Below are 14126 nucleotides of genomic sequence, written 5' to 3' on the forward strand. Positions count from 1 at the left end.
TGATAAAGCTTTGATTTATGAGTTATGCCAGCAAGTTCGACAGAAAAATGTCGAGGTATCCGTCTATGACCTGGAGCTCAACAACCAGGGGGTCATGAAAAAAGACACTGATAACAAACACACAATTTGTTCTACCACAGTATTGTTAGAGTAAATGAAAATTAATAATTTGGAATAGCTGAGACAAAGTCCTGACCTTAATTCTACAGACATACTGTGGAAAGACCTGAAGCAACATCCATAAGTTAAGGCTGTTCTGTAAAGAAGAATAGGATAAAATTCCTCCAAACTAATGTGCAAGGGATGACAAACAGTTGAAATAGTTTGTTTAAGTCATAATTGAAATGTTGACGTTTTATTTATTTGGTTTACATGGTATACATGGGTTTTAGTGGGTTTCCATGCTGCCTGCGCAAACTACCATCTACCTACACATTTTCCAGTATTTCAAAATTAAGATTAAATCAAAAGGATTATTCATCGGATAGCATGCGTAAGAAGAAAAACAAAAGAAATAACATCAAATGTATGTGTGTTCCAAGTAACTGAGTCACAGTCATATGTTCTTTGTTGTGGATTTCCCGCACAATCCGAGCATGATAATAAATTGACCTGCAAGGGTCAGGCTTAGGTTTGAGTTAGGGGAGGAGAGAGGAGGGGAATGGGCCCAGGCAAGACTCAAGTTCAGAGCAGACTATTTAAATGGGGGAAACCTGCAGGGAGGCATTTGTCATCTCTTTGTCACTCAGTGTTACAGGAGAGCAACTACGGAAAACACAGGTAAGACTATGATATATAACTATGATATATATGTGTATGTGTTACAGTGTAAAATAATTATAATATTAATTCAAGTTATTCTATCAACCTTTCATATGAGAAAAGGAAATGAGGAAATGATGAATGTTAAAGTAAAATCTAAACAAATTCATAACATTTTGCTTAAGTGAAAATATAAAAAATGTGCAGATTTTTTTTCTTTTCTTTTATTCTTTATTCTCTTCATTGACATGTTTTTTTTATTTTAGCAGGATGCAAATCCTTCTGGCCCTCCTCTGTATCTCTGTCGCAGCAGCTCCAATGTGCATGAGTGTCCCCACAAAGGGAGCATCTGTGAGAAACACCATGCACAGCATCACCAGCATTGCTCAAACAACCCTGGTCCACATTAAGAAACTCAGAACAGAGGTATTCACATTGCTTCATATAAACATAGTGTACTGATGTCTCACATTACAGTATGTCTGTCTCAGTCTGTGGTTTAAGGTGCAGAATGTGTATTAAATTTGCCATCATTATTACTGTTATCTGCTTTGTTAGATTTCCATTTCCTTACTTAACATACATTTTCCTTATAGCACAGTCCTGTAACAGTAAAAATAATCACATTAGTGATTTATAAATGACTATGGATGATTTATTTGATCAAGATTAGATCTCCTCTGCAGCAAAACCGAACAACATACTAACACACAGCTCACACCTTCCTCTTCTTTTCCTCAGTTGCCAGTGTCTCCCCAGATGGAAGTCAACACTCCTTCCATTGAGGGACTGACTAGTATCAGCCATGACCTTGGACTTTTGGATAATGAACTACAAAACCCTTTCACAGAGCTTCTCAGCCAGATCCAGGCTGATGTCTCCAGCTTGAAGGGACGCGTGATCTCCCTTGCCAAGACAATACACTGTCCTCCTATGGGTCCGACTGTTGCAGCCAGACCCATAGGAGAGAGCAGTGATAATTTGTTCCCGGACAGCTACGCTACGCAGACTCTGACAAAGGTGCAGAACTACCTGGAGAAGTTTCTCCTCAACAAGGACAAACTCAAGGTCTGTTGATCAATTCAAATGTATGTCACAGGTATGCTATGTCTTGCCATTATCTAAAAATACAGGCTTATTTGCACAAATACTATACTTTGCACATATTATTTTTCCTCATCTTTTTGTCTTCTGACTCTTGCCACATAGTTCTGTAAGGCATGCAGAAATGTTTTCAAATTCATCCTAAATACTCAAGCAATAATCTGGTTGCTATAAAATGCAACTAAAACAAGTAGCTTTGTGTTTAATGTCTGTCCAATGATGATTAGATTTATTTATATTATTTGATATATTTAAATGTGACTATAGTAATGCTAAAAAAGTCCAAATTAATAGCAACAGATAGTATATATATATATATAGTGTAATGAAATGCTGTTTTAAAGTATGAAAGATTTTGTAATGAAATGTGTGAAAAACTCCTATGAATGTGTAATGTTAATTTGAATTTGATTTGAGGAGCACTGTTTATTCTTTGATATAATATTTTGTAAAAGTCTTGAGCAGAAACATTAAGCTTGTGGTGAACAACAACAATGTAAACTAAAGTTTGAACTAAACCTTTTTATATATTAAACTTTGCAATAAAGCTTTAATCAATATGTGTTGGCTGTTTTTTTATGAAAAACATCTGGCCAGTCCTCATGCTACACAACATTACAAATAGCAAATTTAGACTATATCTATACAGTATAATGATAATATTCATGTGCTGTATAAATAAAGAATAGTTATATAAAATTGAGGATTTAAGTTTGTTTCATGGAGACAATTTTCAGTTAGATAAAATAATGAATTATGAATCAATTTCAAAAGGGAAAGAGGAAACTAAAATATGAATGATGAAATTTTAATATATGTGTGTTTCATTATAGTAACATAATGTGAATGTTATATAGAAAGAAAAACAAAATATAAGAAGCAAACTAAATACAGGCCTATACATCAAACACTAAATAGCACAAATCTAATTTTACATTTAACAGATGTAAAATAAGGATTTTGTAACTATCAATAGAGTGTGATAATAAAGCTTTGCATGATCCTTTTCATTTCTTCAGTGAGTAATTAGTGCCTACCTTTGTCAACATTTAAAGAGAAATTATTTCAGACACCGGAGTTACTAAAATCAGATTTTAGTAACACACACACACACTAATATCATCTACCACATGGACGGCAAAAAGAGGTGAGTATAGTGAGCAGAAAGGAAGTTGCATTTGGCTCTTTATATTTTTAGATAAAGGCATCAGATGTTATGTTATTATTCCAGCATTAGTTCATATTATTAAACACAAATGAATTGATTATTACAGTAAAGATGAATTTGGGGAGGTGACAAAATAGGTAACATACACTGAAAACAAAGAAGGCAGCACAGACAATAATTGTTGGGGGGGGGGGCATATTTCCACTACCAAATAATTACTGTGGAAATGTGGAAATTAAGCTACACAGTCTTATTATATGACTTTTCAGTTTTCAGCTTTTTATTAAATAAATGAAGCTAAATAGAGATTAATTATTTATGGGAAAAACTGGATTACTGGATTACTATTCACTGTAAAATGTATATTATAATTGGACTAAAGATCTTAATTGTAATTATAAAATGGAAGAAGTGTTTAAGTCATACATATAATTACCAATAAAACAATACAAACTGATTACAGTATATTGCTAAATATATTACACTAAATTCATAAATTAGATTTTTTTAATTTTTTTTTTGGGGTGAATTGTGGCTTTCATGAATCCCTTATTCATTCCTTCTGGTTGTGTACAGAAGTGAACAAAACTTGGATAGAAATCAGAGAATATATATATCAGTTAGTCGTTGGATCTGAAACTCTCAGATATATTTTACAAAAGGTATTGTATCTGTACATTTATGGTGCTGTACAAAAAGTGGGAGCGCCGGTGAGAAACTCAAGATGGCATTCATATGTACTGTGTATGCATGTATGTGATAGAAAATGGTAGTTAGAAAAACATGAGTGGGATGGTAAGGAATGTGGTATTACTGTACGTATGAGTAAGAGTGAGCGTACATACTGAATGTCTCATGCATGACTGGGTATATGTTTTATGTTAGCCCGCAATCAGCCATATATTGTATGGACGTGACTCCTTTGAAAGCAAAATCCCACAGTACAAGGTATAGAATAAAATACAAATAATGATTAAAATGATAGTCTTTATCAGAGTTAGAAACAGCCCAATGGCTTATATGTAATGCTCTGTACATCACTCCTGTATTCACTAAACTGGCTAGATGATCAGTTCAGTTAAAACATCTCTGGTGTTATTTAATGTTTTAGTCCCTTCTGACCTCTCTTTATTGAGCTCATATTGTCCTTATTCGTCTTCATTCAGCGAAAAGAAAAGTCTAATCCAAGTACTCGATCCCCTCAAAGTTCTTGCTGAACTCATATTTTTATTACATCATGTTCATGAACACTATAAACCTGGTCTATAAGATGTATAGCAGTACTTTTCCACTCAAATAAACAATGCAAAGGTCTTGTGTGAATGTTTTATTTGACATTTTGTGCAGAAACCAGATCTCTGGTATCGTTGTAACAGCTGTTCATTCACAAATACATGTCATCTGACATAAAGGACCAAATAAATTCAGTTAAAGTTCAGTTAGTGCAAATCACTCAGAGTGTAACCCTGGTCAAAATAAAAACAATAAGATTCAAACATTTGAGAATGCTTATAAGGAGAAAAAATGTCCTTTTAACTTACTCCAACAAATAATGAATAAACCACAAGTCATTAAAGTGCCTCCTCTTTAAAATAATTTACTTACATAAAACAACTTTTAAAATGTTTAAATGGCAGTCAAACCAAACTTTTCCTTCCTCCCCCCCAACAGTTCATATGTTTGCTTTGCGGGAGGAAACAGGCAGTGAGTTCAAGAATTGTTCCAGCGTAGAGAGGTATTCTTCCGGGTGGCATCGCATGTGAGCTGCATGTATCGACTTCTTCCACTTCCTGCTCTGCACAGTCACGCCCCTCCTTCTCCAGGTGTCCAAAATCTTTTCGACAGCATACGGGTCACACAGGGCATCGTTCTCACAGAAGAAGAACAGGGCCGGCGCAGTAATAGGGCTATTGTGGAAAACTTGGATGCCGCTGTTGTAGAAGTCTGCTGTTTGGGTCTTGAAGAGCCAGAAGTAAAACATGGCCATGTTTTTGACCAAGCCCTCCAAACTTGGCAACAAAGTCTTGCCAAGACCTGAAAGACAACAAAAGACAACAGAAAAGGTAAATATAATATAATAAAACAGAGGGTTCAGATTTTAAGCTCCATTATATACATATAATGTATATACAGTATATAACAGTGAGGCTTACAGAAATGTGTCTCTAGCACTGAACATTAAAAGCTGTACCCAAAATTGGCACTGAATGCATTCAATTCCCAGTTCCTGAAAATAAATATTAATTAATAACAAGTAATAATTTGGCATTTTTACTGTATTCCACAAAAGCAAAGTTCTTGTTCAACTGATTTGTGTTTAACTTAAACACTAATTCAATTAAATAGATTGATTTATTTTGTTAAATAGAAAAGGTGGTGTTAAAAAAGAAGAACGTTTATTTTAACCTGATATATTTCCCATAAATGGGGCCTTTGAGGCTTGGAGCTTGGAGATTTGCTGTGACTCCTACATCTTCTCTAATAAACATGACTCTTACATGAATTTGCTTCAAAAGTTTGTGTCTGAACAAAAGTAAAGCCAGAAAATTGCTCCCTTTAGAAACTATTATGGCTTACTACACAGAGATCTACATTTATATCTAGGGCAACTTTCTGGCTAAACAAAACAGCCTGCATATTCATCTCCACACACAAGTTAGTTACAATGTATGAGGCTGACTTTCACTGCAGTTAGACTGTAAAGAAACTAAAAATCTAAGTGTAATAAAAGATTATGCTGTGGACCATTATGAAGACGACTGTCATTTCACTTTGACCAAGTGTATTCATTTGAGCTGAAGTACACAGAGATAAAATAAACTGAAGAAAAAAAACTGTCTAATTTAAAAAATGCAGACTCTAAAAATATTAGCCCTACAAGACTCGTCATATGTAACTGTGTATAAATGTGTAAAAGATAACTCCAACTCAGCACTTTTAAACTTCCATGTTTGACAATTAGCCAATCAACATGAACTTCATTGGGAAAATTAAACACAAAAAAATACAAACATGGCCAAGTTCAACTATGTCAAATGTTAACATTTGCTGCTTTAGGACAGTTTTGATTGAAGACTGTTGTATGGTCTAAAACACTGCACCTTGTGGTCATTGGATGGAGTGTGGTATCACTACTGGAGGCTGGTCATGATTATCAAACACTGTGTGACTGGGTAAAATATGATAATAACTGTGTATACATTTGATGAACTATGTGTCATTTAGGTTTCACTTCCTGTTGCAAAACTATATAAAAGTGAAATATTAATACAGCAATACATTTAGCAGAAGGCAACTGACATGGCTATTGTGGCACTTTATACTAATTATACGTCATGTTCCTATATATCATGTTTAGATTGCACCATGTAAATTTCATCTAAGTTGGATGATGTTTGATGTTTTGGAGAAAAAAATGACCAGCTCGCTGTGCCAGGGGCATCCCATGAAAACTCAACAAATGGCTGAATTCTGGTTGGACTTATGGCTCCAAGAGGTCTTTTTTTTAAAAAGTCTGGAGATGTTACATCTGCCTACCATACTTCATACAAATACATCAAATTTACTGGTGGGGGTATTGACTTTGAAATGTTCTAGGGGGCACCGTTGAGCCATTTTGCACCCAAGCCCAAGACCTGTTTCAGATATCTAGTTTTGCCACTTCTGATGCATGCGCAAAGCTTTGTTAGTTTCCAAGTTCCCCTAGCAACTCAAACATGCTAAGAGTAATTAGGGGCACTATAGAGCCCACATGATGCCTAACGCCAATTGCAATATCAAATCTAAATACTTATTAGTTCCAACATGGGTGCAAAGTTTTGTGAGTTTTTGTACATCCTTAAGGCCTCATCTTTGTTCATAAAATGAAAATTGATGCACTAAATAAAAAATGGCTGACTTCCTGTCCAGAAAATAAAAATCTGATATATGTATACCATGTCTCAGAATGATGAGAGTAATGATCCCACCAAATTTCATGAACATCCCAAGAAACGTTATCCCAACATGTCCCTGCATTAAGGGGCACTATGGAGCCTGCTGGTCATGCTCGAGCCAAATCACTTAAGAACTTTATAATATGCAGTTTTTGCAAGTTCTGACGTGTGAGCTTTCAAGCATCCTAAGCCCCTCAAAAACACAGTGGATTAGTATAATAACAGTCTTTACAAAATAAAGAAAATAGTTGCTTCACACTTTCTGTGTCAGGGAGTGCCCCAATTACAGCTGTCTCTTTGCATTTAACAGCTGTTTACAGGCACTATCCTAAAGTAAGTGAAATATGAGCTGACACAGAAAAAAGAAATCCTGGACTTCTCTCAAAGTGGAGCAGTGAGCCAGCTGATGAATTAATTATTCAAAGTTTTGACACACATAGGCAACACAAAAGTAACCTGAGCCCCAGTGAGCATGTGGCAGATCACTCTCACTCACCTATGGCCATGTGCTCCAGACTGCCAGCCACCAAGCTGTCATATATGTGCCCTGTCACCCTCTGAGCCACGTCTGCATGCTCTTTCGGTCTCTGGGCGATGTGGGTGACCACCTGGGTGAAAGTATAGCCACCAATGGAGGAGGCGTAGACCAGTATGGGTCTCCCTGAGAACTGAGGCTCCTCCAGTACCTTCAAAACCTCCAAACCATAATCAAGCCCCCATGAAGGCCACAGGAAGTGGAACACACTGCTCTGGACCAAGAGAACATCCATGCCACGCTCCAAATACATTTCTGTGTACTTGGCCACCGTTCCTGGCTGGGCACCGAGCCAGGAGAAGAAAAGAAGAATTGGACGGTTAGAAGAGGCTGCATGTGTTTGGTGTGTGTTTTGGGATGGTAGGGGTGTCTGTGGGATTGTGTCAGACAGCAAGGGAGAGGAGGAGGAAAGGTCAGTAGCAGCAGAGGGTGCTGAGTGTGGAAAAGATGAGCCTAGGGAATTGGAGAGGTCTTTAGCAGGACACACTGTCTGGTCGGCAGCCTCTGAGAATGGAGCATAATAATAGGTTATGCCTTTGCTGATCTTCCTGGTTATGAACTTCCCTTCAGTGCCTTTTTCAGACTTGGTTTCACCAGTCCCGAAGAGACTAGAAGAAAAGAAATAGATTTAAAGATTAAAAAAAACAAAAAGTGCACGGTTTACATTTAGTTATAACCATTAAAACTGTGAAGGAGTACTTCTGTACATGACAATTTCACTATGGTCTAACCTGGAGGCTGGAATAGCATCGCACTGCATGTATTCATAGCCGGTTCTGCAATATCAAAGAGACATGTTCATGTTTTACCTGGCGGAGAAAGGCAGATTCCCCATTTTATGAGGCTTTATGAGATTTCCACGGTGCCGACAGCCGCAGGTCCTCAGAGGAGACGCTGCAGAGGAATAAAGTGGGAACCTGTCCTTTGCTTTGCGTCGGACTGTTTCCTCGCCGTTAAACTCCCCCTAGCCCCGCCCACGTGTGAAAACGAGGAAGGAAGCGAGCGTGCAGAAATATGCTCGCCCCCGAGATGCCGTGCACGTACTGCTGAGGTGGTCCAAAATGACAGGGAGCGATTTTTATCTGTGGAAAGTTACAGCCTATTATATGTTGAAAAATGATTTAACAAACCTGTGTTTTTTGCAGTGTTTCGGTGTCTTTGTCAACATAACTAACTACTGTTATTTTCATAATTAAATCATATTTAAACTTTAGTGGATGCAGGGCATTTTCATTTTGATTCATGTGAACCACTATCAGTATTTATGTGTGCTTATTCACACATTACCATGATTTTATTAGCCCAAATGTGCGATATCATCAGCAGCGTCATCATATTTCATTTTTACAGTCCTTTTTTTCCCTTCTTTTTTTAACTGTGCTATGTTGGTATGTAAGGAATGCAATTGTACAATTTGGCCACAAGGGGTCTCTGTTGTCCACTTGATTCAGCTGTGAAGGGGAAACTATACTGTACTGTACATCTGATGGGGTTTTATCACAACAAGTACACAGTGGTTTCTGTCAGATACTAGGCCATACACCACATGAGAAAGGAATCACTTATGCAAATACTGCCAGCTTATTTCCCCACAACAGGAAGCTTCTCTGAGTTTCAGTCTTCTGTCAGTAAATGTAAACTTCATTTCTTATTATTGAATACAGAGGGAAACAGTATCTGACAGTGACAGCCCCCCCCCTCCCCCATTTATGTGAATGTCAATAGAGTATGCCTTTTGGAAATTATCATATATCTAGGCCATAAAATCACAGTTAGGTGAATGTGTAAACACAGCAGAAAGAATACATTCAAAATAAAAACATCTTCTCACAAAGCACTGCTGAAAATGATAGAGAATGGTTTAATGGTGGAAATAATAAAAGCTGGTTGTGTTAATAAAGACATGCCACAGATAAAAATCGCCACTAAAATTAGTTTTGGGCTACATCACTCTCCATAGCACCTCCGTGGTGCGCGCACAGCATCTCGGGCACTCTCCCTCTCTCTCTCCAATTCCGCATCCCGTGAACGCGCTTCTTCCTCTGCGACTGATGTGCTGCTTGCCCCTGTTCTGTCTCTCAACCTTTATTTAAGAGTCGCAAAAATCATGGAAGGCGGCCCTCATTTAGCTCATGAAAGAGAACATAAATAGACCAATAAATGAGCCACACACTTAATTTTACACTTATAATAAGCACCGATAATGCAGTTGAGCACGTTGATTGATACATTCTTTTGCGGCTTAAACGGAGCTTATCTTTATTTATAGCTCAGAATAACTCGTGACCATGAGCAAGCTTTGGTTATAATGTCACACTGACCTCCAACGCCATCTAAATAAGGAAACATTGCAACATCATCAGGGTCTGTTTGATTTGACCCATTAAAATAGCTGCGTGATATTTTAGTACCACAAGATGGAGCCAGAGATTAACACTGTTACCCAATCCAAAGGCTGAAGATTACTTTATTACTTCATAGAGTTGAGTGTGTGTGGTGTGTTGATGAATGTTCATGATTGTTATTCATTAGATGGGAAAAGTGGTAGATATAGCCTATAATTTATTTAAATTCAACCTCAGATAAATTACTTTTATATATGATAATTTTGCTTCATTCAGTAGGTCTATATTCCAGGATTTGATTTTGTGTTACAGTGCTACAATGACCCTTTCCTAACTTTGGTAATCTGCCCACTGAAGTGTCTAAAATTGTGGTCCTGATCACAGTTGTTTTAGAGGGCTGAATAAAACTTTCAACTATGAAACTCCATTTTAGCAGCACTGGAAATATTTTGATGTGTCACATTGGCTACTTTTAGCTCAGTGGGAACAAGAAATATCTTCAACCAAAGCAGTGAATGAGTATTGAAATGGAAGATACATGTTCAAGAGTGCTTTTGTTTTGTTATAGCCTGGATGCTTCCTTTATGAACAATTTATAAGACCAGTTAATAATGATCTTTCCTACCACATTCATCAATTTGACTAAGCTGTAAGAGTGAGCAGCAGTTGTCATGACAATGTTTGGTGTAGGTGACCGTCGCCACACTTTCCATTCTTTCACGTACAGGCAGCAGAGGCCGGTTTAGGTCATCACATTTCTTTCTCTCTTTTTCCCCCCTTCTTTCCTGGATCTATTTTCTGCAGTCATTTGCACTCTCCCCCACCAACAAACATACACACTCACTTTGTACTTCTATCCTTGTGAGGACCCATATTAACATAAAGCATTGGCCAGACCCTTACCTAAAAATTCTAACTTTCAAACATTGGCTCAAGGCAAATCAGAACTGTGATCACTTTTAACTAGATGTGTATAACATGTATTTTGTCTTTTTCTACTTATGTACTTGTATATTTGTATTTGTATATTCTCTCTTATACTGTTTCTGTGTTTTGTTACTTGCCATTTACTACAGACATAAATTAGCATTCTTGCTAACTCCGGCACATTAACATCTTGTATTTCATACTGATGTTCAATAATGTGGTCTGTCCCTATCAAATAAACAAATAAATAAAGTTAACTAACTCTCTCAGATCAAACAGATAATTGAACGTCTGCCAAAACATCCTTACTTTCCCAAAAATGTTCTCACTCCCACTACTACTCAAATTGGTCCTTACAAAGATAGATGTACAAGTATACACATACACACATACACACATTACCTTATATATCCTGTGCTGCTGTTTCTAAATTTGACCTTCAATATGAAAACAGCAGTAAGTGCCTACTTTAATATCAGCATTTATTTTTGGGTTTGTTACTGAGTTTAAATGAACACTAGTATCCTAGTTATGATCCTGTTTCCCACATCCTGGTTATTCGTTATTTATATATGCACATGTAAGTGTTATATTTGTGTATTTTGTGCAACCATGCAAACAGCGAGCTGACCACCTGGTGTTGAGAGTGTAAGTATGTTTATTCCTCTGGTTTGCTCTTGACAGTGTTTTTATTTTATGTGCATACGAGTGTGTGTGACTGACAGAGAAAGAGCCTGAGATTGCCTTTGCCTGACTCAGCATGATCACTTTCAGGCTCAGTCAGGCAGAAAAATGTTTAAGTCCCACAAAAACATAACCCTCGCCCCCTAGGCCATGTGCCTCTGGTACCCTCAACACTAGACGCCCCCCTTATCCACATCTTACGTCATCCTCTTCATCACCCCCTTTCGTCCCTGCTGGTTTTCCATACATTCTCCTCATCAAAACCTTTCTTTCCTCGCAGGAAAAGAAAGCCTCCATCACTCTTCCTGCCCTCGCCCCCCTGCAAATCGCCAAGGCCCTCTCCCCGTCTTCCCCTCTCTAAACTTAATTCAGACCACCCCCATACTGCTCCTGCACATACCCCCAACCTTTCCCTTTTGCATTGTTTCTCCATGGCCCCTATTGTCCGAGCATAGAGTGAAAGATGGGAGGGAGGGGAGGTGGAAGAGAAAAAGAAGGGAGGAGGGGAAAGAGGGAGAATGTGCCCTCTCTGTTCTCTGGGTATGTGGAGTCCACCCACATCAGGGTGTGGAAATTCCGTTGCAGCTTCCTGCTTTCTTTTTCCCAGTATTTCACTTTTACTCCGCTCATCTCTGTCATGCTTTCTGCTAGCATCATGTGCCTCTCTTCATGCATAGGATGAAATTACACCAAGCATGTCTGATGCTGTAAAACTCTAAGATTTAATGATGTACTTTAACTCAGTCAAATGACTTTGTTGATACCTGCCTATACAAAGGTATGGGCAGGTATCAACAAAGTTATTTGATGGTAAATTACCTCAAATCAAACCATTTAAACTGCAGGTGTTGATGCTTTTTAACACCAATGGTTGTGTTATGCATGAGAATCTATCCAGATACAACTACAGGAAACGTGGAAATTTGCAGTTTTATGGCTATTCATGCTTGGAAGGCGCAACAAATTATAATGAACCAAGAGCAAAACAGTCTGGGATGGTGCATTTATCCAGCAGTTTTTTTCATGTGTTCTTCATAGTATGAACACCTGTTATTAATAGTAAACAGCAAACCTCCATCATCTTCACCTTAAATCATAAATAGAGGAATCAAATTAGTTTTGGCTCATCCTGCAAATTACTGTAAAATATTTGAGCTATCTGGTTTCATGAGTCCGTGTGACTTAAAATTGCAGTATGAACCTAGATGAACTAAATAAAAACTGAGCAGATAAGACTCTAAGTGTGGTGCATTAACTCTTTTTTTGGTCACTTGGAGACACCGCAACAAGCTGTAAACTCAACACTGGCCTGCCGCCTACCTCAACTTTATAAAGTGTCATGTCAACAAGTAGTTTATTCACACATATGTACAGCAAACACAAAGCAATCAGTATTGATTTGGAGTCATGTTTTACGGCCACTTACTGAAACTAACCACAGTATTCATGCTCATTTTAGCTGTGGTTGTGTCTCCACCAACTCCTGAGGGAAATAACTTGCTCTTTAGCAGCTTAATGATCCACTATGTTCAACAGTTGACTTTGTCTGTCCACTGGTTGGTGGTAGGATGGTAGTGAACTGAAAATTTACCAGCCCTTTGACAGTGAAAAGAGGTTCCTACTATAGGTGGAAACAAAGTTGATGACGGCAGTGATACTGAATCAAAACAGTGTAGAGTTGTAGGCAATAAAACCACAACAATGAGGTAAAAGATGGTAATGTGTTTTAGAGCTAGAGAGGACTGCAAAGTTGGGTGATAATTGTCAGTGGGTTTGTCACATTACACACAACTGTCTGATTCATTGTTGATATAAAAATATGAACAAGCTTTAAGCACTGCAATATAACATTTCCCAGAAACAAGAGCACAACATAAGGTTGACTCAACATTGGGCATGTTCATCTACCACTTCTTTAATCAATCTCCTTCATTTATCCATCCATCTCCTTCCATCTTGCCCCCTTCCCTGTGTGAGGGCTGTGATTTGCATTCATAATGTGCTTAGAGACTGTTGTAGCTCATGTGTGACACCTGCCGTCTGTGGGAGGAGCCTTTTTTTCTTGATCCCATCTATTTCCCTCATTGGTATGGGAACCACGTTAAAATCCCCAGTAGGTGTAGGAGGCTGATGTATTAAACATACATATCATTGATTGCAGATGGCACACCTGTATCTCACTGGACCCAAACACATGTCAGTTAAATCCCATCACTGTTGTAATCTTTACGCAGTTATCTGCATAGATAACAACAAATCTAATCATGGGGAAATCTGAATATAAACAAAATAGAAAGCTTTTTAGGACCGTAGTAAGTAGCCATAGCATGAATGTAATAATACACTGATATTGATTAAATGTTTTAATATATAAATTGATATGCAGAGTAGAAATTAAATCCTTCTCCTTAATGCTGTCGCATTCTTTCTTGTCTGTTCTGGATATCTGGACACCTTGTTGTGTATTATCACTTACTCAAAGCTGCACTAATCTACATTTTTCAGACTATGACTATATATGTTTTTAGAGGTTGCTCTTAAAGACAAAACACAAAAAATTATCTCTCGATGCTGCAGTTCCCTTCAGCTCTTACATGCTCATTGTTTTAGCATATCTATGCCCATTGTTTTCATTTAACGACCCTGTCATTTCCAGATGCAGTAGG

The 14126-nt window shown here is 37.7% G+C and overlaps 2 protein-coding genes across 2 annotated transcripts; one reads left to right on the forward strand and one right to left on the reverse strand.

Moving 5' to 3' along the window:
• Positions 1–760: 760 nt before the first annotated feature.
• Positions 761–1910, forward strand: LOC128353357 (leptin-B). Its single transcript, XM_053314046.1, has 3 exons — positions 761–780; positions 1029–1188; positions 1504–1910. The coding sequence occupies exons 2-3, from the start codon at positions 1033–1035 to the stop codon at positions 1837–1839; spliced, it is 492 nt and encodes a 163-aa protein (XP_053170021.1). The 5' UTR covers positions 761–780; positions 1029–1032; the 3' UTR covers positions 1840–1910.
• A 2442-nt stretch (positions 1911–4352) lies between these two features.
• On the reverse strand, positions 4353–8442 carry LOC128353327 (uncharacterized). The gene is made up of 3 exons (XM_053314018.1): positions 8314–8442; positions 7466–8112; positions 4353–5068 (listed from the first exon to the last, which is right to left on the reverse strand). The coding sequence occupies exons 1-3, from the start codon at positions 8337–8339 to the stop codon at positions 4707–4709; spliced, it is 1035 nt and encodes a 344-aa protein (XP_053169993.1). The 5' UTR covers positions 8340–8442; the 3' UTR covers positions 4353–4706.
• Positions 8443–14126: the final 5684 nt, after the last annotated feature.

Source organism: Scomber japonicus, chromosome 23 (genome assembly GCF_027409825.1).
Source record: "Scomber japonicus isolate fScoJap1 chromosome 23, fScoJap1.pri, whole genome shotgun sequence".
NCBI classification, from domain to species: domain Eukaryota; kingdom Metazoa; phylum Chordata; class Actinopteri; order Scombriformes; family Scombridae; genus Scomber; species Scomber japonicus.